Source organism: Bos indicus x Bos taurus, chromosome 20 (genome assembly GCF_003369695.1).
Source record: "Bos indicus x Bos taurus breed Angus x Brahman F1 hybrid chromosome 20, Bos_hybrid_MaternalHap_v2.0, whole genome shotgun sequence".
NCBI classification, from domain to species: domain Eukaryota; kingdom Metazoa; phylum Chordata; class Mammalia; order Artiodactyla; family Bovidae; genus Bos; species Bos indicus x Bos taurus.
The window spans coordinates 38,043,184-38,066,832 of NC_040095.1; the positions used below are offsets into that span (position 1 = coordinate 38,043,184).

The 23,649-nt window shown below is 43.1% G+C and overlaps 1 protein-coding gene across 5 annotated transcripts in view; it reads left to right on the forward strand.

Annotated features, from left to right (window-relative positions):
• Nucleotides 1–23,649, forward strand: part of CAPSL (calcyphosine like) — a 47,331-nt gene that overhangs the window by 17,484 nt on the left and 6,198 nt on the right. The window contains exons 2-6 of one of the 5 annotated variants that reach the window (XM_027520207.1): nucleotides 2,141–2,277; nucleotides 5,617–5,794; nucleotides 6,079–6,288; nucleotides 10,938–11,027; nucleotides 19,903–20,397. In XM_027520207.1, the coding sequence (XP_027376008.1) occupies nucleotides 2,141–2,277; nucleotides 5,617–5,794; nucleotides 6,079–6,288; nucleotides 10,938–10,979 (567 nt within the window). In that variant the 3' untranslated portion in view covers nucleotides 10,980–11,027; nucleotides 19,903–20,397. Of the gene's footprint in view, nucleotides 1–2,140; nucleotides 2,278–5,616; nucleotides 5,795–6,078; nucleotides 6,289–10,937; nucleotides 11,028–11,078; nucleotides 11,358–19,902; nucleotides 20,400–23,649 lie in introns of those variants that run through there. The other 4 variants (XM_027520203.1, XM_027520204.1, XM_027520202.1 and 1 more) reach the window with 4 other exon arrangements.

Below are 23,649 nucleotides of genomic sequence, written 5' to 3' on the forward strand. Positions count from 1 at the left end.
ATGTCATTTTTTCCTGGATATATCAGCTTAGATTCTGGAGGTAACTGTTTGTGAGGTCACTGGGTAGGGACTTTTGCAAAGACAGATCAGGTGGGGTGTTTTCCCAGACTCTACCCTGCTCTCCTCTGCCTGGGGGGCCATCAAATTGTACTTTAAAATGCTTTTGCAGTATTCAAAAAGGTGGTGGAGCCCTGCTTGGTCTGAAGCCCCAATTTTCCCTGTTGGCCGGGATTTGGGGGCAGGTTGCTTAACCAACAAGCTCCAGTTTCCAAGTTGCCAGAGGAAGGGGTGGCATTGGACGACTTTTCAGGGTTCTGCAGTCCTGATGGTGTGTGAATTTCCGTGAGCCACGATGATGGTGGGAGCTGGGCAAGTTGCTTGATTTTTGTGCTTGTCAGTTTCTTTATCTGTGAAATATGAATCATAGGAGTAATTAGCTCATAGGGTATTAAAACAATGAGGTGAAATCCACACCTGATAAAATCAGGCATTTAAAAATGTACGGTTGAATCTCCCTGTTGTGCAGCCATCACCTATATCAAATGCCAGCACTGCAAAAGGAAAGCCTGTCCCATGAAACAGTCACTCCCACGGCCCCCCTCCCAGGCCTTGACAGCAACCCATCTGTGTTCTGTCCATGGATTTGCCTCTACTGGATATTTCATATACAACTCGTCCCCTACATACAAACCTTCGGGTTGAGAACTTTGTGGGGAGACCTTCTGGGTTGTATTGGAGGGAACAGCCCTTGAGGGCAAGATTGTCATCACTGCTGATGAAAGGAGGAAGTGCCAGCACCTGGGGGGGGGTGGGGGCAGAGGGGAGCCTTTGAGTCAAGGGCAGTACCCTTGTTAACACCAGTATTTTCTGCACCGTGAATATTATTTTTTTTGCATATCCATCAAGTTCTCTTGTTCCTTTTATTCACAGCTCACCCTGAAAAAGAAATTTCTAGAATCTCCCCAATTAACTGGGTCAGTGGGCTCCTAGGAAGATTAGTGTTTCTTGGAGCAGAGCTGGAATTTAAAGATCATTTAGTCTAATCTTTTCATTTAACAGAGGAGGAGGAATCGGAGGCCCTGAGATTTGCTCCGATCTCACCAGGAGTGGGTTGCAGTCAGGCTTAGAACCTGGGTCTCCAGGCTCCAGCTCCGTGGCTTTTCCACAGTTGTGAGGATTCTCAATGCCTGGCTGCAGGGTCAGTACAGTCAGTACGTTGCTCATGGACCTTGAAAAGTGGAGTGCTTCCTTACAGCCACCCTCTCTCCTGTTTCTGAATGTTTAAAACACAAAAGGCAAACTGTAGAAAAAAGATACAGCTATTCTTCAAGAGAGAGAGTCTATTTACCTTTTTCTGTCCTGAGAAACTACTTAGGTGTTAATGGACACTAACCAGTCAATCCAGGCATTCATGTGTACTTAGTCATTCAGTCATGTCCGAATCTTTGTGACCCACAGACTGTAGCCCACCAGGCTCCTCTGTCCATGGAATTTCCCAGGTTAAAATACTGGAGTGGGTTGTCATTCCCTTCTCCAGGGGATCTTCCTGATCCAGAGATTGATCCCATGTCTCCTGCATTGGCAGGCAGGTTCTTTACCACTGATCCACCAGGGAAGCCCAGTCAACCCAGGAAAACATACTCATTACTCGTAGGAATCATCAAAGCCCAATACTGAAAATCTCCATGAAGATAGAAGCATCAAAAATTAATCTTTAGACCAAAAAGGAGAATATTAAATCTGCAGTCAAAGGGAATATGGAAAATTCTAGATAAAAGAATAAAGCAGGTAAGACTGGCTCAAAAAGTGTTTGGAGAAATGAGATTTATTTTTGTGTGATGGGAAGAGAGCTTCTGAGAGGTGAAAGTGTATCATCAACAGGGGTGGCTGTATATTTAAAACTGTTGTCCAGGCTGCGGGGATCTGATGTTCTCAGGACTAGTAAGCCAGTAATAAATGTGCCAGGACATGGTTGTTGCAGCTGAAATCTGGAAATTCTGGGATGTTTGAGATGGTTCTCAGGAAGTGGGTGGGAGAGTGTGCTGTGAATGTCCTTCTCAGCGAGGCTGTGGTCCCCCTACTGAGCCAGAGGCATGCAGGGAGGCATGAGCCCCACTGACCAGTGTGTATTCCCTCTCAGATGGCAGGGACCGCACGCCACGACCGAGAGATGGCGATCCAGGCCAAGAAGAAGCTCACCGTGGCCACTGACCCCATCGAGAGGCTTCGCCTGCAGTGCCTGGCCAGGGGCTCAGCGGGCATCAAAGGGCTTGGCAGGTAGGACCTGGGCTGTGGGCTGCAGGGAGATGAAGGAGAAAGGCAGAGTGTGGCCAAGTGAGGCTGAGACCAGCCATGGGCCCTCGGGCAAGTCACTTCCTCCTGGATCTCAGCTCCTCCTTTGTAAAATGCAGAGTTTGGAAGCATTGATCTCTGAGGTCCCTTGTGACAATATTTGGTTCTTAAATGCAGCTACTGGGACAAATCAAAGTGAAGGGAGAAGCACTCCCAGATATTAGAGACACCTAGAAGTGGGTGACAGAGGATGAAATGGTTGTATGGCATCATTGACTCAACTGACATGAGTCTGAGCAAACTCTGGGAGACAGTGAAGGACAAAGGAGCCTGGCATGCTGCAGTCCACGGGGTTGCAAAGAGTCAGACATGACTGAGCGACTGAACAGCAGCAAGTAGGGTAATGAGAGAGACAGTCCCTAAAGCGGTGACAATAAGGGCTGAATTATCCCAGGAGACTTGCATACAGTTCCCTTTGGTCTACAGTAGGACCTTGTTTACCCATGCTAAATGTAACAGTTTGCCTCTGCTGACCTCAAGCTCTCAGTAGTGTTCAGGAGAGGCTGAGAAATGACTCTGTATGTCCAGAGAAAGCAGTGGATGTACTATTAAAGTATTCACTGAGCTTAGGATCAATCATTTGGCATGAGTAAAATTTGAAAGTTCCCCCAAAAGAGGGGTAGTGAATTAGAATAGGGAGGGAGCAATAGGGATTTAGAGGCAGTTGCAGATTTTGTGTCTCCATCACTTCCAGGGACACAGGAATCACCTGCCACCCAGGGATTCCCTCAGTTTCACGGGAGAACAGCTCCTGTTCCCCACCCTCTGATCCTGGGATTAGTCCTCAGGCCTGGGAAACCTGAGTCGAAAGAGATTGTAAGCCTCCTAAGGGTGAGTCCTGGGTCCTGTTACCTATTTCCAAAGACTAAACCCAGTGACTGCCATGGGTGGGGCATCGTGCTCTCTCAGGGCTTTCATGGGTGAGCAAGGCTTCTCCAGGGTTCATGGAGAACTCAGGACACCAAGAGTCACAAGGACGGGTGTCTTCCTGGTGTGAGAAGTTGTGTGTTAGAGACATACAGAATGCCATGCTGGGGATCTCCAACCTCCCACCTGGTGGCCATGAGGTTTCATTTCCAACAGGTTACTGAGCACTGGAATGTCACTTTCAACAGTCCCCCGCTCTTGGACCAAGCCCAGGTCTGTCAGAAGCTCAGGATGGGGGCAAATGGTTCCTGGTGGCCAGGCTGTCACGGTCCAATGGGAAGACCAGCCCACTTCCTTTCAACATTGTATCAATCCATCCTCCACCTTCGTGCTGGGGCCACAATCTTGTCCTTAGTGTAGACCCTTCGTGACAACCACTGTCTCGTCTACTCCCTGCCCCCCTCAGTTGCATCTCTCCTGCCATCTATGCCACCTCCACCCCACGCCCCTACCAGCCCTTCCATCGTGAACTAGTCTACTGTGAAAAGACACTGTCTCCTCCTTGGCCTTCTGCATGAATGTGCCCTCTGCCTCCTCCCCTTAACTGGTTTTGCCCTTCCCTACATTTCTCATCAAGGGTTGGCTGCCCCTTAGCCCCTTTTCTTCTTATTGTTAGACTGGGATTATGTTTCTTTGGGGGCCACAGAAGTAAAATGAGATTCTCGTCACATCAAATCAAGGATGCATGTGTACTTTCAACATGAGGCTGATGGTGGTTTAGTCTCTCAGTTGTGTCTGACTCTTTGTGACCCCATGGACTGTAGCCCTCCAGGCTCCTCTCCATGAGATTTCCCAGGCAAGAGTACTGGAGTGGGTTGCCATTTCCTTCTCCAACTATCAGAATGGCTTATCACCATTGGCCTTGATCTTGGTCTCCTGGCTGAGACAGTGCCTGGTTTCTCCTCTGTAAACTTGCTTTCCCCTCTGCCTCTCCATATTGGACTCTTCAAAGGGAAGTTCCTATGTAGAGCCCCACTTAGGGCCTGGGGAGCTAGTTTCCTCCTTCAGGACAGAGTATGAACATAATTTATTTGAAATTCAGCAAGAGAAATTTATCTTTTCTCCCACATTTATCTACTTATTCAAGCATTTATTTAAACCATTATTAACTCATGGATATGTATTTTATACTTTGGTTTATAACCCAACACATTTTTATTATTCAAATTGTTTGTTTTGGCCTTGGGAGGTCTTTTGGCTGGCTTCTGTATCCGTTTGATGTATTTCCATCAGTGCAGAGATTCTTTGAGCACTTCTTTACTTTTTGGTGTAAGATGCTCCAAGCTTATCTTGCATATTTTTCTGCCCCAGTTCTAGAATCAGACATTTCTCCAAGAAGCTCACTTCCTTTTATTGGAGAATTGTACTTTAAACCAAGATCTAGACTCTAGATGTTTTTGTTCTGACTGAGGTGTTACTTCTAGATTCTCTTAACTGACAGAACAAGAAGATATAGGTGTATAGGCTAACCCCTCTCTCTATAAACATATCTGTAAATATTTTATATGTATTCATCTGTGTTTATATTAAGCTAAACGTGAGTTCCTACTGATATCTCCAACTCAATCCTTATTGATCAGATCATTCTAGCCCCCTGTCCTAGCTTATCTATAAATCCCCACTCCAACAGTGAGAAGCTTAGCTCCCATCATCCCTTTAATTGTTCGGATCCAGGGTACCCATATAGCAACATGGAAATTGTCAACTTGTATCTCCATGAGAAATATCTTTATCAACTGGAGTACAGAGGTTATGTGTAACTCATTTTGTCTTCAGTCTTAGGAACTCTACTCATTTCCAGAGTTACTTAAGTCAGCACTTTCATCTTTCCATCCCCCTTCAGTGAGATGGTCTCAAACTTTTATAAAACAGTTAAATTCTCTCAGCACAATCTGTATTCCTTCCTGGGATTCCCTGATGTGCTAAACAGTTTTTTAAAATGTATGCATTACGGCTCACTCTTAGTGCTGTGAGGTTCTATGGGCTTTAGCAAATGCACGTCATGTATCTTCCACTCTAGTGTCATACAGAGAAATATCACTGCCCAGAATCTCTGGGCTTTCCCCAATCTGTCTCCCCTTCCCTGCATTTTTTTTTTTTTTTACCATGTTTACAGTTCTGGCATTTTCAGAATGTCATATAATTAGAGAAGACAGTATATTTTTAAACATTTGTCTTCTTTTCTGAGGGGCTGGGAAGAAGCTCACCAGAGAAGAACCTAAGACTTTTGTCTTTACTTCAAAAAACCTTGAGAGTGGCTTTCTCCTTGAATTTTTATTCTTATATCTTGTTCTTTGTGTTTTTTTCTTCCTTTTTATATGTGTATATTATCTTCAGAGTGTTTCGAATTATGGATGACAATAACAACCGAACCCTTGATTTCAAAGAATTTGTGAAAGGGTTAAATGATTATGCTGTGGTCATGGAAAAGGAGGAGGCAGAAGAGCTTTTCCGGAGGTTCGATAAAGATGGAAACGGAACAATAGACTTCAATGAGTTTCTTCTCACATTAAGAGTAAGTGGTCCCATGAATCACTGTATCCACTGGGTTTGGCTTTCACGTGGTTTGAACTGGCTATCATAAGACTTGGTGTTTGGAAGCTGATAGCACACCATGGAGGAGATGGGCAGGAGACAATACAGGCTTAGGGATTTTCTGGAGCAGTCACAATGCACATCATTTAAAGGCACACAAATGATTGCAATTGCACATCATTGAGAGGAATCAAATATTTCACTGCAGATGATACAAGGAAAGCTCATCGACTTGTGTATGTGGCTTTTTTCCAATGTTTCTAGCCTCCAATGTCCAGAGCCAGAAAAGAGGTGATTATGCAAGCTTTTCGAAAGCTAGACAAGACTGGAGATGGTGTGATAACAATTGAAGACCTTCGAGAGGTGTACAATGCAAAACACCATCCAAAGTACCAGAATGGTGAATGGACGGAGGAGCAAGTGTTCCGGAAATTTCTGGATAACTTTGACTCACCCTATGACAAAGATGGAGTGGTGAGTGAAAGAGCTTAATCTAGTGAAATTTCTTTCTGTAATTATAAATGGGAAATGGGCCCCAAGCCTTAAAAAGACTTATACCATATATATATATATATATATATATATATATATATAAAATAAATCAAAGTAAAATGTTTCCTTGGTGACTATCTAGAAAGCTTAGAACAAAAGTAGTAAAAATGTGTGTGTGTGCACACATATATTTGTAGGGGAGCCACATACAGCTAAATATCCATCATCTGAAGACTGTGGCATTTTGGTTAAAGGTTCTGTTTCTTGATTGCCATATTTGCCATACACAGCTAGCCTAATTTCAACAAACTTCATGCTAATACATATCCAACTTCAAAATGAGACCATAATTCAATTTTGGGGAACATGGTTCACAGGGCATCTCGGGATGCTGCCTGCCTTTTCACACATCCCCCTGAGCATTGTTTGTCATCACACTTCGCTACATGAAAATGTCATTTCAGGGAAGCATCAATTAAGGGAAAGCCAGATAACAGAATTTACTCTGATTTAATCTTTGGTGGGCTTTGAGATGAACTTACATTTCTAAACTCCAGTGAACTTAAGGACAAAAGCAACCACCCATTTCCAAGAACTCGTGTCTTCAAGTGACAAAACATGTTGCCTGGTAGGATAAGGAATACTGTTTCCATAACTGTATTTAAACTGAGATGGAATTGTTAGGTGGCTAGAATAGGAAACAGGAGTCCAGAATGGCAGTGGGTAAAAGACAAGAAAGGGAAAAGCCCACGAAAATAGAACAAAGGAAGGTCTGAGGACCGGAGTGAGGACCTCAGGTAGAACAAACAGTGCTCCTGGCTAGCCCAATTTACATAAGGCAGGCCCAAGGGGAGGAAAAAAACATATAAAAAGAGGAGCCAAAGGGCCGAGGGTCTCTCTCTCCTGCACGCATGCATGTGTGCGTGCACTCTCTCTCTCTCTCCTCTTCGCGTCTTTTGGGTTGGCATGCTCTCACACCTTGAGGATATATTTTTCTTTATTTTCTAAATAAAACTGAGCTGTAACATGGAGCTATAACACTGTCCGGGAGCTGTGATGCACCGAAGGCTTTGACGTCTGTTGCTTCAAATTTTTGTTGTGACGAGACAGACCCGAGGAAATTACACACTCCCCTGACAGAATGAAAGAAAACTGAAGTGGTAGCCATTCGTCATGTCTGACTCTTTGCGAATCCATGGGCTGTAACCCACTAGGCTCCTTTGTCCTTGGGATTCTCCAGGCAAGAATATTAGAGTTGGTGCCATTCACTTCTCCAGGGGATCTTCCCAACCCAGGGTTGGAATCCGGATTTTCTGCATTGCAGGCATAGTCTTTGCCATCTGCTGGAGTAGGGAATGGCAATCCACTCCACTCCAGTATTCTTGCCTGAAGAATCCCATGGAAAGAGGAGCCTTGCAGGCTACAGTCCATGGGGTCACAAACAGCTGGACATGATTAAGTGACTAATCTTTCTTTCTTTCTTTACCATCTGAGCCACCAGGGAAGTCCAAGACAGAATGTTGTTTGTCTTTTATCAACATCCAGAAATGGGATTTTTGACCCAGGATCAGCTCTGCTCTGAAATGCCCTGAAGGTTTAAGGTGATGGGGAAGGGAGTTCCCTGTGTGGCTGGGGCAGCAGGACCCCGGGGACAGTGACTCCTGACCTTTTTGCCACACAGGAAGGCTTGATGTGGCAGTGGGCTGGAAGCGGAGATGCTGGAGATAGGGAGAGGAAACGAGCCTTCCTGTCCTAAAGGGAATTCCCCGCCCCTCCCTCCCCATTTTTTTTTTTTTTTTCTGTGAAACTTCATGGTGAGCCCTATGACCAAGGGGAGGGAGGTCTTTATGTCATTTCTGCTGACATTTTCCTGCCAGGGGCAGAGAAATATCCTCCATTTTAGCCTGAAGTGATTGCAGAAGTAGATTTTTAAAAGGAGCCTAGATTCTGTTGGGCAGTCAGATGCTTGGGGACAGAAACAGCAGAACTGTGTTTTCTTCCCCTGAGGCTGGCCTTTGATCTCTGAGATGGCAGTGGAAAAATAGTCAACTGTCATTTCCCCAAATTAGCCCATCTTGATGCAGGGTCCCAGCCTGTATCTACCCCTCTTCTGCAGGTGGTTCCTCCCCTTTGCCAGGGGAAACCTCAGCTGCCCTTTTCTCTAACCCAAGTCAGAATAGCCAGTTGTTGTGATTCAGCTGATTTCAAGTTCCCACCCCGTTTCTTCTGACATTTATCTTCACAAGCCACAGTAGGTTCTCAAATACTCAAAGTAAGGGTTATTGGGGTTTTTAGCGGTTATAGCATTTGATGTCACCTGAATTTCACAGACTCTGCATAAACCCCCAGCTCTCTGAGTGCTCATCATTCAGGGAATGAATTATTCATGCAGGTTGCTGGCAGCCCTGAAGAACTGCAGAATTTGATTGTTTTTAAGGGAGGGGGGCAGGTGGAACACAAGGATTTATAGTTTTAACAAGTGTCCCAAATGACTCTTATTCACATTGGTATTCGAGATCTTTCCTCTCAAAGATTCAGAAGTGCCTGGTTTAATGACTAAATATATTATGCACACCCTGGAGGAGGAAACGGCAATCTACTCACTCCGGTATTCTTGCCTGGAGAATCCCATGGAAAGAGAAGCCTGGTGGGCTACAGTTACAGGGTCACAAAGAATTGGACATGACTGAAGTGACTTAGCATGCACACATGCACATATTATGCACAGAAACTTCACTTAGCATAATCATAAATCTAAATAGTATTTATTGAGCACTTATTATCGCCCAGATGTGCCAAGGACTTTCCAGGGATATTCCAGGGAGTAATGAAAATATTTCTTAAACCTGATGCATGATTCAGACTTTTCTAAATTGAGTCACATTTTAAATGAACAAAGAGCTGTTGCTATAAAGGAACTCCAGATGGAGCTGAAAGCTGGAGAACTGGGGAATGCAAAGCAGGCCAGAAATAAAAAAACTCAAGAAAGGAGCACATTAATGGTACTCTATAATTTTTAACAAAAGCTCTTGTACATGTATTCTTTATTTCTACTTCCAGGCATTGATAGGCACAGCTCAGTTACTAGCTCCATTCAACGTCTTTCTTCCTACTGCTTTTTACTCTTTTATGGGGTGGGGTGGGAGCAGAGAGGCAGGAGGAAGAGAGAGAAGGGAAGAAGAGAAGGAGACAAGGATGGATCCTATGACTTTTTTCTCTGTTCCCTTATAATTTCAGCACAAAATGCAAGTGGGTCAGTCAACTCATGATTCTTGTGTCGGGCGAGTGTGTATGCTCCTTGGTTCTGTCTCATCACAACAAAGATTTAGAGTGATGGACATTAAAGCCCTCGATGCATTGCAGCTCTCAGGTCTTGGACAAACCGTGTTATAGCTCTTAGACAAATCATTGTTACAGCTCTATTTTATTTAGAAGATAGCAGGAGAATCCATCCTCGAGGCGTGAGGGCATGCGGACCCAAAGACGCAAAGAGAAGAGAGTGGAGGAGCACGCCAGCGCGCGGGAGAAAGAGACAGCACAAGCGAGAGCGAGTCCTTTGGCTCCTTTTTTTTTGTTTTTTTTCCTCCCCTCTGGGCCTGCCCTATGTAAATTGGGCTAGCCAGGAGTGCTGTTTCTTCTACCTGAGGTCCTCACTCAGGTCCTCGGACCTTCCTTGACCTTCCTTTGTTCTGTTTTTGCAGGCTTTTCCCTTCCTTGTCTTTTAGCCACCACCATTCTGGACTCCTGTTTCCTATTCTAACTACCTAACACTTGGAAGAGATAAGAATGTTCCCCGAGACTTAGTGAGAGAAGAGTTTGCTGTTAGGGACTAGAAAGGGGTTTTGAATTATTTATGGATTTCACTTTTTGTGGTGTTTTCAATCCCTCAGGACACTGAAATTTGAGGGCTAACTGGAAAAGTGATAACTTTCCCAGACAACCATCATTACTGTGTCTGTGTCCTCCCGTATAAGCTGGCCTGTACTTGGGGCTAAATTCACTGGTCATAGAGATCAAACCAAAAAACAATTATTTCCCTGAGTCAACTAATTGTGTCTGCTAATACAGTTGAATTAGAGCGCACTCGTCACATGGACCTATTCAAAAATACATTGGTAACTGCATTTCTTCTCTCTTAAAGGAAAGGAAAGTAAAATCTTAGCATAAGTAAACATATTAGTTGAAACAGGCATGGAAAGAGAGAGAACCCAAGTGGGGATGGAGTGGAGGGATCTTTTAGAACTTAACTCTGTGCCTGAAATGAATCACATGTATCTTAAAAAAGCATGAAGCCAAGGAGTATTTAACAAGAAATCTCTTTCCTTTTCTGTACGATGGAGCTCCATTTTTAAAGGTAAAAAGCATGCCTTGTCTTGACACAAGAACATGAGGGTGGTATTTCTGACATGTCCCAGAAAGACGGTATTCACTACAGTTAAAGAACACATGTTTCTTATTCTGAGTTTCAGTCTCACTTACCTGGACAGATGGGCTTCTGCTCTTATAGGAAGACGAGACCTGCATCTCACTTTCCATTTAGGTTGGTTTGGAAATTTTCGAGACTTTCTTCCTTTATTCTTGTTGGCCACTCCCTCATGGCCATTCTCAACCTCATTTTTCTCTTTTTCTAGATCTATTCTTCAGTGGTGTCACTAAGAAGTCTACTTGACTGAAATTTCCCTCCCATTTACAGGTTCTAGAGATGTGCCTCAACTGAAATGGTGAGAAGCAAAGCTTTGTGTTATTTTTTTCCCCTGACTTTTACACTGCAGGTGACCCCTGAGGAGTTCATGAACTACTATGCTGGGGTGAGCGCGTCCATTGACACTGATGTGTATTTCATCGTCATGATGCGAACCGCCTGGAAGCTCTGAATGTATGACCTGGGAACAGGGGACTGTAATGGCTGCCATGTGGCTCCAAATGATTAAACATCAGCTCAAAACCAGGAGCAGCACTGAGTTCATATTCATTCCAGGGTTTCTTAGGTGTTTACATACACTGCATTTTCTAGGACAGAAGAAATAAAGGCATTAAGTATTTAACTGTCACTTCTCTGAGGCTGTTTCCTTAGTTCTAAAATATATATCAGTTAAAATAAGGTCCATAAGTCTCCTAGAGCCAGGCTAAAAAAAATTAGATTTCTTCCTTGGCTATTAATAAAATTTTGAATATTATAATCCCACCCAGGCACCCAGAGTGTTTTTCCACCTCCCATTAGATGGTCCATTTCTGGATTGAAGAATTTATCTATTTTTAAGACTGATGGTAAATCTTCATGAGTCTCAGTACCAATCTGGGGATCAGAAGAAGACTCCACGTTTGCCTCTATTTTCATAGAGTTTCAAGTTTCAAAGTTTTAAGTTTCAAAACTTGAGTTTCTCTGCTTGTGGTTTCAGTAAGCCTCAGTTTGGCCAATAGATTTAAAATGACATTTTGGGGTCATTTTAAAGGCTGATGTGAGACTAGACACCTTTTCCTTGAGCAGTAGAGTCAGGGCAGTTCCTGTGGTTAAATTCTGTGACTGGACTGTGCTCTCAGGATTTATGTGGGACATCTCACCCCGTGAGCGGGCACATCATATCAGGGATCTGGTGGAATGTTCCTCTCTCCCCTCCCTGCTGTGGGCCCATTACGCGAAGTTCCCACCAGCACAAAAAGACAGAGTGAGGCATAGACGAGGACCATGGGCACACCCCAAAGCAGAGTTTCCATCCTGACACTTCGTGGCTCGGAGTCTCCTGCTCTCAGGTCTAAGCTCTGGCTTCATGTTGTTGATGTGTGAGCATCTCCTCAGGAGAGGCTTCTAAGCAAAGGCAGAGCCTGCTGCTGGAGAGTAGATATTGAAACTACAGCTCTCTCTGCCTGTTTTCTGTTCCTGGGCCAGAGATCAAAACACAGAGACCAGTCCTCTGGCTATGGTGCTGGAGGTGATGACCTTGTTACTCGAAGACAGTCCCAGTCCTTCTTGTCATTCTGACCCTGGCTGCACTCCTCCCCCGGTTTGGGGACATAGACTGGAGTATTGGTCCCCTTTAAGAGCTTATGTATTCAAGTGGCCCTGGATTTAGGGTCAGAACACACTTGCCATTTTTCTTATCAGTTCACTTGTTTACTTGGTGAATTTGGAATTTGAGATCAGGATATACATTGATTTAAAAATTGTGAAAACAAAAGTTTCCGGGTGAGAATTATAGCAGTTGTTAAAGAGGACACGCTTCTTTGTTGTTGAGTTACCCTGATGAAAGGCTGGAAAAAGGACCTTTTTCTTGAGGGTGAGAGCAACTCTATATCATGGGAAGCTAGCTTTTTTTGCAAATTAATTGCACAAATCTGGTTTTCTATTGGACTTATTATCAATGCTTATGTAGACAGTGGCTGTCCAAAAGGCACCAAATATTATAAAGAAACATGTAGGTACGATGTAGAAAACCAGAAGAAGTTATGAAGAAATGGACAGAAAAATATTCATGTTTTCTGCAGCCTGTGCCTTGCATATTGTGACTAAGGAAGGGGTCCCCGGTTACCTGGGCACACTGGTTTCAAGCCTGCTGCTCTAGATAATTTGTGTCTTTGATTCTGGGAATGACTCATGCCTCTGCTTAACTGGGGCCATAGAATAAACATGTGATTCTAGAAGGACTAGGTTGCAGCTATCAGCTTTGTCTTCCTCAGTAGTACTTTGCTTCCTGTCTAATTGGGGTGCAGGGCACTGCTATCAGATTTCTGATAATCCATGCCTCACAGTGCAGCTGGTCACATTCAGTTACCTCCCTTCTAATAGGTTCGGTTCTGGCTGACAGTGAGGATTCTATCTGCATTCCCCTCCACCCCGCCACCCTCCAGAAAACAAATCTAATAGCCTGTTGGTCAGGGTCACTCCATTCCTGTTGTCAGCCTTAACCTGTGACTAGGCCAGAAATCACTTATTATTTAAATCTATTCCTTCTGGTAGCAGTGGGAAGAACAGAGAAGAGTCATTAAAAATCATTTGCTAATATTTTTCAGTATATATTTTCTTTTTAGTTAACTTATACAGTTAAAATGTTACTCCCTTTGCAATTAAAAGCAAATATAAACTGACCACTTGGGTCAGAAGATAAAAGACAAAAAGGGTCTCCAGAAGAACACTTCAGAGCACTTTACCTGGACCTGACAGGTTGGGCCTAGACCCTAGATATGATATTAGACAAGCAAGCCTAAGAGAAGAGGGTGAAATTGGCAGCTTTTCATGAAGCAGGAACAATGTATGAAAACATTCTGAGAATCAGGATTGCTGAGAACAGGCCGCCAGTATCTGCACTGAATCTGGGCCTCTAATCCCTCCCAAGGCAAACAAACCCAGGCCAGGCCAGAGAAGACCCTGACTCAAACGCTGTCAAGAGCTGCAGGGCATCCTGACTGAATTCCAGTTAGAGGGCAAATGAGAAACCCATGATGCACAAGTAGAATTATGGACTGAGGCAGATCTCCTCCAGCCAGTCAATGGGGCTGATAAGTCATGTCAACCTTGATAGGATTTCTTCCCAGGCCCAGATGGTGCTCTGGGGGACAATGTATGGTATGGTTCTTTTGTGGTTTGGTGGCCAAGTACAGAGTCACATTTCATACAGTAATCAGATCAGATCAGATCAGATCAGTCACTCAGTCGTGTCTGACTCTTTGCGACCCCATGAATTGCAGCACGCCAGGCCTCCCTGTCCATCACCAACTCCCAGAGTTCACTCAGACTCACGTCCATCGAGTCAGTGATGCCATCCAGCCATCTCATCCTCTGTCATCCCCTTCTCCTCCTGCCCCCAATCCCTCCCAGCATCAGAGTCTTTTCCAATGAGTCAACTCTTCACATGAGGTGGCCAAAGTACTGGAGTTTCAGCTTTAGCATCATTCCTTCCAAAGAACACCCAGGGCTGATCTCCTTCAGAATGGACTGGTTGGATCTCCTTGCAGTCCAAGGGACTGTCAAGAGTCTTCTCCAACACCACAGTTCAAAAGCATCAATTCTTCGGTGCTCAGCCTTCTTCACAGTCCAACTCTCACATCCATACGTGACCACAGGAAAAACCATAGCCTTGACTAGACGAACCTTTGTTGGCAAAGTAATGTCTCTGCTTGCTGGGCCCCCTCCAAGTAGGCTGCATGCATCATGGTTTTAGGGTGAAGAGATATCCCATCAAAAAATATTTTTTGAGCCACTGCCACGTACCATGTTCTTTTCTAGGTTGTGGGGATAAGCAATTTTTTGTTGTTGTTCAGTCATTAAGTCGTGTCTGACTCTTTGTGATTCCATGGACTGCAGCACGCCAGGCTTCCTTGTCCTTCACGGTCTCCCAGAGTTTGCTCAGATTCATGTCCATTGAGTCAGTGATACTATCCAACCATCTCATCCTCTGCTACCCTCTTCTTCTTTTGCTTTCAATCTTTCCCAGCATCAGGTCTTTTCCAATGACTGTGCTGTTTGCATTAGGTGGCCAAAGTATTGGAGCTTTTTTAAGGGGTGGTATAAGATCAGTCCTGGGTGTTCATTGGAAGGACTGATGTTGAAGCTGAAACTCTAATACTTTGACCACCTGATGCAAAGAACTAACTTATTTGAAAAGACACTGATGCTGGGAAAGATTGAGGACAGGAGGAGAAGGGGACGACAGAGGATGAGATGGTTGGATGACATCACCGACTCAATGGACACGGGTCTGGGTAGACTCTGGCAGTTGATGATGGACAGGGAGGCCTGGTGTGCTGCGGTTCATGGGGTTGCAAAGAGTCAGACACGACTGAGTGACTGAACTGGAACTGGAAGCAATGTGCTAGAATAAATGCAAATAAAACTACTGGCTCTCACACCAGTCTAACTGCACACAGTCTTTAAGAAATCAGAGAGGAAGGGAAAAGCGGGCACTGAAATTCTCCTTTCTGTCTTGTCTAGCTTCTGAAGCAGGGCAGTTGGGACCCTTCACACAGTGGTATATTGGAGATTCCATTGTAACTCTGATGGATATAGACAATCAAGGAAAATACCCCTCTATTCTTGGAGGCAGGTCACTGGGCTTTCACTTCTCTTAGCGGGTGTGGATTGCCTCATTGAACCAGGAGAGTACGACAGGTGATGGATGCTTCCACCCACATCAGGCTTCTTACAGATGCAATTTTTTCAGCTGATGTTTAATCAAGTGGAAATTAAATTAACCAAATGTGTTCTTGGATGGTGTGTGGGTGTCTTTCTACTCTTTCTTCATGTAATTCTACTAACATGCTCTAAGGACTATCTCTTGTTGGATTTATGGGTATCTCTTTGGGGCACAGAATAAACAACTTCACAGCTTCCAGTTTTTTAGATTAGTCAGCAAACTTGCTTTCATGGAAATTATAGCCTGTTCTCTTAAATGAAGAGCTTGGTTCAAAGACATAGCCAAGTTTTAAATGTTAGAAATGCCTACAACTGAAGGGAAACAAACATGCCGAGGGTTTGATAGACTGTCGTATAATGTTATTTTCATGTAATTGATCCTTTGAAAGTTGTATTTCTAAGCATAGTCTACTTCTCCAAGTTGCTTATATGAAAATGACATAAACCTTGATAGAGATAGCTAGTTATTTGTTATAATAAAAACACAATAGATAAATCTCCTAAAATTATGTGTTCCAAAGCAGATGATGGGTGAAATCTGTTGACAGACACATAAACACATGATCGCCGGGGGTTTTGAGAACAGAGCTGTGTGAGAAGGGACCTTCTTGTTGTCTCAGTTGGTGCGGTGAGGGGTTGTGGTGAAACAGCTCTTCCTCTCTGAGAATAGCACCATCTTCTTGTTTCATTCTCACACCTGCTTCGCCAGAGCCAGTATTTTCCCTCATAAAACAGAGTGGAAGGTGCTCCTCAGGAGAGAACCCCTCCCTGAAAAATGTGAACAATCAACCAGCAGCTGAGGTTGGACCTCGCCTCCACCAGAAAAGTATACCGAACCAGGGAGAGGACATCTCCAAACATAATGACCTGTCTTCTTTTGTTCTGAATCTTCTCCCTCTTCTTCATGAATGGAATTCATTCATTCTTGCTCTAGAGTATCATAAAGGTCCTAGCAGCCATTGAACTCTGTAGATGAATTTTCTGTTTCACCCAAGGTCCCATGAGCACCACGGGTCTCCGGCTCTGTCTTTGTTCCCAACAGTGGACTGGAGGTAAGCGGCTCAGATGCAGAAAGGATTGCACCCAGCTTTATGTTATGCTGGTGAGGCAACCGCCATTCATCTCCAATTTCACTCTGCTCATAGTAAATTTACAAGCACCGAAGAACTGATGCTTTTGAACTGTGGTATTGGGGAAGACTCTTGAGAGTCCCTTGGACTGCAGGGAGATCCAACCAGTCCATCCTAAAGGAAATCAGTCCTAAATATTCATTGGAAGGACTGATGCTAAAGCTGAAACTCCAATACTTTGGCCACCCGATGTGAAGAACTGACTCATTGGAAAAGATCCTGATGCTGGGAAAGATTGAAGGTGGGAGGAGAAGGGAACAACAGAGGATGAGATAGTTGGATGGCATCACCGACTCAATGGACATGAGTTTGAGTAAACTCCAGGAGTTGCTGATGGACAGGGAGGCCTGGCATGCTGCAGTCCATGGGTTTACAAAGAGTCAGATATGACTGAGTGACTGAACTGAATTGTGACTCAGAGCTCAAGCACCTGAAATTTGAATCAAAATCTGAGCCTGTAGTTTGTAATCCTGTTATCAAAGACTTGGGTACCTATTTCTTGATTATTATTGTTTTATTTAAAAAAATTTTCAGCTACACAGGGCGGCATGCGGGATCTTAGTTCCCTGACCAATGATGGAACCCCTGCTCCCCGCAGTGGAGTGCAGAGTCTTAACCCCTGACCACCAGGGAAGTCCCGGGTACCTATTTCTTTGCTTGTCTTAACACTTGCACTCCGGGACTGGTATTGATTCTGGGAACACCTTGATCTTAAACTTGGGAGTTCTGAGTTGCTGATGTCCTAGAAACACTCAGGCCCCATGCAGAGGTGAAGGCCATCAGTCCTCTGAGGGAGCCTTAGAGCAGGACAACGACCTGCAGTTGAGACAAAATGACAGATGCCAAGTGGCCTGTTCTGCCAGAGTGCTTCCACTTTGATGGGATAAAGTGCTGTGTGAATGCAGGGTATTATCAAATGTCAGGCATTACATCAGGTAAACCCAGATTGGTCCTTTAGTTTCCCAGAATACTGGGAAATAAAATACCATTCTACAAATTTCATACTTAGTCATGCCTAAAATCTCATTTAGCAAAATCATTCACTATCCATTTGCTTCAGGTTATCTCTGAAACTACAAAGTGAATATAGTAAATCACCGTTAATTTAGGCTCCAATAATTGAGCTCATTTAGATAGGGTTTGAGTGACAGTTTACTTTTGTTTCATCTATACTAAAACAAGTGGGACAAATCAGTAATCTGAAGAAGATGGTGAAGGCTGAGCCCACCTATATTCATATGTGCTTTGCAGGTGCTTGGTGATATCTATTAATATTTGCATGCAAATGTAATTATTTATGCCAGTCATAAACAGTTCCTGCATATAAAACAATCCCAGGTCAACAGTTAGTTGACAATGCTTTCATTGCATAACTGGAAAACAAATTATTTTGTTTTTAGATATTTAAAGATAGTGAGGTGTTCCTATATGTAAATCCTCTCCAGGTAGGATTTTTAAATAGAAATTGAATAGAATTATGCTCCAAAATAATGTTTTATAAAGCAGATTTCCCAAGATACTTATGATATAAAATTTTAAGTATTCTGTTTCAAAAACTGTGCATGCTTCTAGAGGTAGGCTAGGTAGACACTGAAAGCAAGAACTTCTCTTTCATAACAATAGTTAGGATTTCATTTCTAGGAACCAGAGATTGAGACTTTTTGAGCTGCAAAGTTAGACATGGCCTAATTTACAATACCAACCGTGTCATTTTGTTACATTATCTGACTGTGCCCTGCTGTTAACTTGATTCTGATCTAGTAGGATTTCTGCAGTTTTAAGGCTTGAAACATTAACTGTTATTGTTGTTTAGTTGCTAAGTTGTATCTGACTCTTTTGTGACCCCATGGACTGTAGCTCACCACATTCCTCTGTCCATGGGATTTCCCAGGCAAGAGTACTGGAGCAGGTTGCTGTTTCCTCCTCTAGGGCATCTTCACGACCCAGGGATGGATCCCACCTCTCCTTCACTGACAGGTGGATTCTCTACCTCTGAGCCACTAGGGGAAGTCTGAAGCATTAACTAGTCTTAAAAGAATTCATCTAGCTTTTCTAGTTCCATTTTAAAGCATTTCCAGAATATATTTCTTTTTACTAACAAACATGTTACGTATCATGCTTCTTCAGGTTTACTTCCCTGATGGTGCTTCTGAAGTATTTAAAAATTTACCTGAGTAATGTTTCAGTTACAGTGATGAAATTTCTTTGAAAATGATGAGGCCTGTTCAGGTTGTACTCTCTTGTGCTTTTAAAGGAACAAAACTCAGTTACCCATAAACACCATTTTTTTTTTTACAGCCAAGAATGAGAGTTTGAAAATGTGATGTTAATATTCCATTTCCTGCAGGGTTGGATTACTGCCACCTAATGGGCCAAGCAAGTTCCCAGAATGCCCATCCTCTGAGCGATGCTTCTAAGACTATGGGGAATATTATTACTCTCTGGGCTGGTATTAAGGAACAGGGGAGGTTAAGGGTTGGGGAGAGAGACAGAACCTAGAGGTTGGTTACTACTCTGTGTTTCTTTGCTCTTAACTCTATTGCCTGTTATAGGAAGCTCAGGGCCAAGCATGAAACACTAACACATATCCTCGCCAAATTGAGAGGCTGGACAAGTTTGCCTTTAGCAGCTCCCCTGTGGCTAGTCCCCTGCACCTGTTACTGAGCCCTAGGCATCATATACTCCTGGGTACTCAAAGATCCTGGGAAGTACTCCACTCTCTAGTTTTATCCCTATCTAAGTGTTTGGTCTAGCCTCCCCCTCACTAAAAAGTTTTTCACCTGTTCTTTTATGCTATAAATTTCTCTACCTTAAAGTATTAATAACAACCACCAGTAAGAGCATACGAAGTAAATTCTGGAGGAGCACTGTCCCATAGAACTTTCTGTGATGATGGCAGTGTCCTGTATTGTATTCTCTGAGATGTCAGCCACTAGTCACAGATGACTAGTGTGACTGAGAAACTGAATTTTTCATTATGTTTAATTTCAATTGATTTAAAACACTGTATTTGGCTACTGAATTGGATAGCACTGCTCTAGAGATATTTATCTTATTGCAAGAAATGATGGTTGTGATTTCTATCTTAATGCAAGAAATGATGGTCATGGGGGAACTATAGCTGGCCAGTGGGCAGGCAGGCCCTTGCAGACGCCCCATTTCAGGGTCAGAGGGGAAAGGCAAGCCAGGCTCCCCTGCCTGATTTGCCTGTTCTTGACTGATGGCCAGTTGCAAAGCAAACTCAATAGAAAAGATTTCAGGGAGATGTAAACTGCTCTACAATGACCCACATGTTTTGACACCATTTCCTTCTTTCCCCTTGCCCTTTATCCCTCTCAGGTTTCAAAAGAAGACTTTTTGAACTATTATGCTGGTGTTAGTGCTTCTATTGACACCGATGCCTATTTCATTTTAATGATGAGAGAATCCTGGAGATTATGACTTTTGTCTATTAATTCTTTAGCAAATCAGGGACTTTCAGAGAATGGAATGAGTTTGAAAGAAGTCCAATGCTGTAGATTTTGATAAACTGAAGTTTCTGGGAGATCTGGAAGTTTAAAAGCAATAGATCTTCAGTCATCTTATTTCTTTACCTGGAACATGTTCATTTCCTTAAATGCCTGAGGATATACTTTCAAATCAGAAATAAAGGAAAGAAAGAAGGAAGAAAGAAAACTGCGAAGTGAGACCGAGAGGAGTTTCGTAGTGAAATAATGCCCTTGTTATAGTTGTGCCTCTTCTAGATGTAAATGTAGTTGCTTGTCTACACCTTCACTTTATCTGCCGTCTTTGGAGTCTGTAGTAGGAGGTGATAATAAAAGAATTGGAGGAATATCCATCTGTGTAAAATTTCCTGAGCTTACTCATCTTAGTATTTCTCTTGGTGACTACTTTACAAATAAAATTTATTTTATTCTGAAATTCAAGGGCTTTTGGGGGGGCTATTTTAATACTTTAATTGGGGATTTAAATTCAGCAAATTGCCACACTTGCATGAAAAGAGGACCTAAACACCTCTTGTGACCAAAGGAAGGTAAGTTGAACTGGCTCACCTGACTGAAGGTGGAGCTTCCTGGAGTGACTCACTTCCTGGATCAGCCTGTTAGGTTGAGAGAGATGAAAAGGGAAAGAGAAGTGCCTTTTAGAAGCCAGGCAGGCTTTCTGGGACTTTGGGGCAAACTGGGGAGGGAGGACTTTGAAACTGTTTTGGGAATTCATCTTTTTTGGTGTTATTGTTAAATATTTATTTATTTATTTGGCTGTGGTGGGTTTTAGTTGCTGCATGTGGGATCATCAACATTTGTTGCAGCATGCAAACTCTGTTATGGCATGTGGGATCTAGTTCCGTGACCAAGGATTGAACCCAGGCCTCCTGCATTGGGAGTATGGAATCTTAGCCACTGGACCACCAAGGAAGTCCCTAGAATTCATCTTTTGAACTCATGCTTCTAGGCTACTCCCCAAGGCATGTGATGTCAGATTTTCTGACTCATTTTTCTGACTCTAATGACTGCTTCTCAGGGAACAAAAACAGCTGGGCATACCCATAGGTCCTTCATCTTGGAAAAGAAGTGCAGGTGGAAGAAGAGACAGAAGGCTAAAGCTGGGCTTCTCAAGCCTTAATGAACCTACACATCACCTGGATCTTGTTAATACACTAGTTCAGATTCAGAAGTCTGAGGTGAGGACTGAAATTCAGGTTTTCTAACAAGCTTCCCTGTGATGTTGATGCCTCTGGTCTCTGGGTAAAACTTTCAGCAGTGAGGGTAAAGAGATAGCAGCTTGGTTACTTCCAGTGCATTTGGCTTATTATTTTCCCACTTTGTTGGCCAAGCTAATTTATGGTTTTTGACTGCTGGGCCATCCTCTTTCACGACTTTAAAGGTGTGAAAATCTGAAGAAAGTGCCAAAGAAAGCAAGTGCTTCCCGGTTATGTGTAGAAGAGAAGTAGCACTTGTGGGGTGGCATTTCAATTGGATAATTTCTCATAGTCCAAGACCTAGTCCTGCAGCCTTCCAGCCTCAAAGATTGGAGGGTGCCAGGCCACCAAGGTTTACCTCTTAAGAGAGACCTCCACTGAGCAAGCTCATAGCAACTGATGCTAAAACTGGAATCCAAATCCTTCATCGACTATGGAGAATGCAGTTCTCATGTTTGCTTAGACCAGATCAGAAGACCTCATCTGGGTTTGAGGATTAGAGAATGATAGCTTTGCTCTCAGTTCAAGGTTGCCTTTAGCAGTTTATTCTCGATATGACAAAGAAGTGCAAGAGGATATTTATGTGGTATGTTAGCTTACCACATAAACAAATAAATAGTTATTTGCTACAATAAATATTTAGCTGCTACAATAAATAAACCTACACATTTTCAAAAGCTCAGATGAACTTATTTATAAGAAGTAAATACAGTCACTGATATAGGGGAAAAAAAAAAAAAAAACCTTATGGTTACCAAGGGGGAAGTGAGGAGGGATAAAATATGAGATTGGGTTTGATATACACACACTACTATATTTAAAACAGATAGCTAATAAGGACCTACTCTATTGCTGTAGGGAACTCTACTCAATATTCTGTAATGACATATATGGGAAAAAATCTAAAAAGGAGAGGATGTATGTCTATGTATACCAGATTCACTTTTTTGTACAGCAGAAACTAATACAACTTTGCAAAGCAACTATACTCCAATAAGAATTAACTAAAAATATAACAAAACAAAATACAAAAGCTCAAATATAAAATATATAATTATTTTTCATTCCTGAAGTAGTATGTATCTGCTGTTCACAGTCGGTGATCAGCTCTCCTCCGTGCAGGGATTTTGGGTTGCAGGAGTCCTCCGTGTTGTGGTTTTCTTGCTCTCTAGAGTTTCATCATCAATGATACCCATGCTGCTAAAGGGAAAGAGGTATGGAGGAGGCTGAAGAGCTTTCTGAAAAGCTTTGGTCTGGAAGTGACACATGTCACTTCTGCTTGCACTCCATTTGATGGCAAAGAGTCACGCAATTACATCTAAATGCGAAGGAGGCTGGGAAGTGTAGTCCCAGGCAGTCCCACCAGTGAAAATATATCTAATTTCAGAAAAGTACAAATTCTGGTGGACAACTAGATTTTTGAGTGACTTTTGAAATAGCACCCTCATTGCCTTCCATTTCCTTAAGGAGGCATGCTTCATGGTCTGGGAACCAACATGGAGTAAGATATCTCCCAGGGTGGAGGTAGAATGGAGGTCTCTCTATCCTTAGGCATAATGGCAACGAAGAAAACAACCTCTATAACCATATAAGGTTCAGTTCAGTTGCTCAGTCATGTCTGATTCTTTGCGAACCCATGGACTGCAGTACTGCAGGCTTCCCTGTCCATCAACAACTCCCAGAGCTTACTCAAACTCATATCCAGTGAGTTGATGATGCCAGCCAACCATCTCATCCTCTGTCGTCCTCTTCTCCTCCTGCCTTCAATCTTTCCCAGTATCAGGGTCTTTTCAAATGAGTCAGCTCTTCGCATCAGGTGGCCAAAGTTTTGGAGTTTCAGCTTTAGCATCAGTCCTTCCAATGAACATTCAGAACTGATTTCCTTTAGGATTGACTGGTTTAATATCCTTGCAGTCCAAGGGACTCTCAAGAGTCTTCTCCAATACCACAGTTCAAAAGCATCAGTTCTTCAGCACTCAGCTTTCTTTATAGTCCAACTCTCACATCCATACATGACCACTGGAAAAACCATAGTTTTGACTAGACAAACCTTTGTTGGCCAGGTAATGTCTCTGCTCTTTAATAGGCTGTCTAGGTTGGTCATAGCTTTTCTTCCAAGGAGCAAGTGTCTTTTAATTTCATGGCTATAGTTACCATCTGCAGTGATTTTGGAACCCAAGAAAATGAAGTCTGTTTTTGTTTCAATTGTTTGCTCATCTATTTTCCATGAAGTGATGCAACCGGATGCCATGATCTTAGGTTTTTGAAGGTTGAGTTTTAAGCTAGCTTTTTCACTCTCCTTTTTCACTTTCATCAAGAGGCTCTTTAGTTCCTCTTCACTTTCTGCCATAAGGATGGTGCCCCCATATAAAGTAATCATTTTCTAA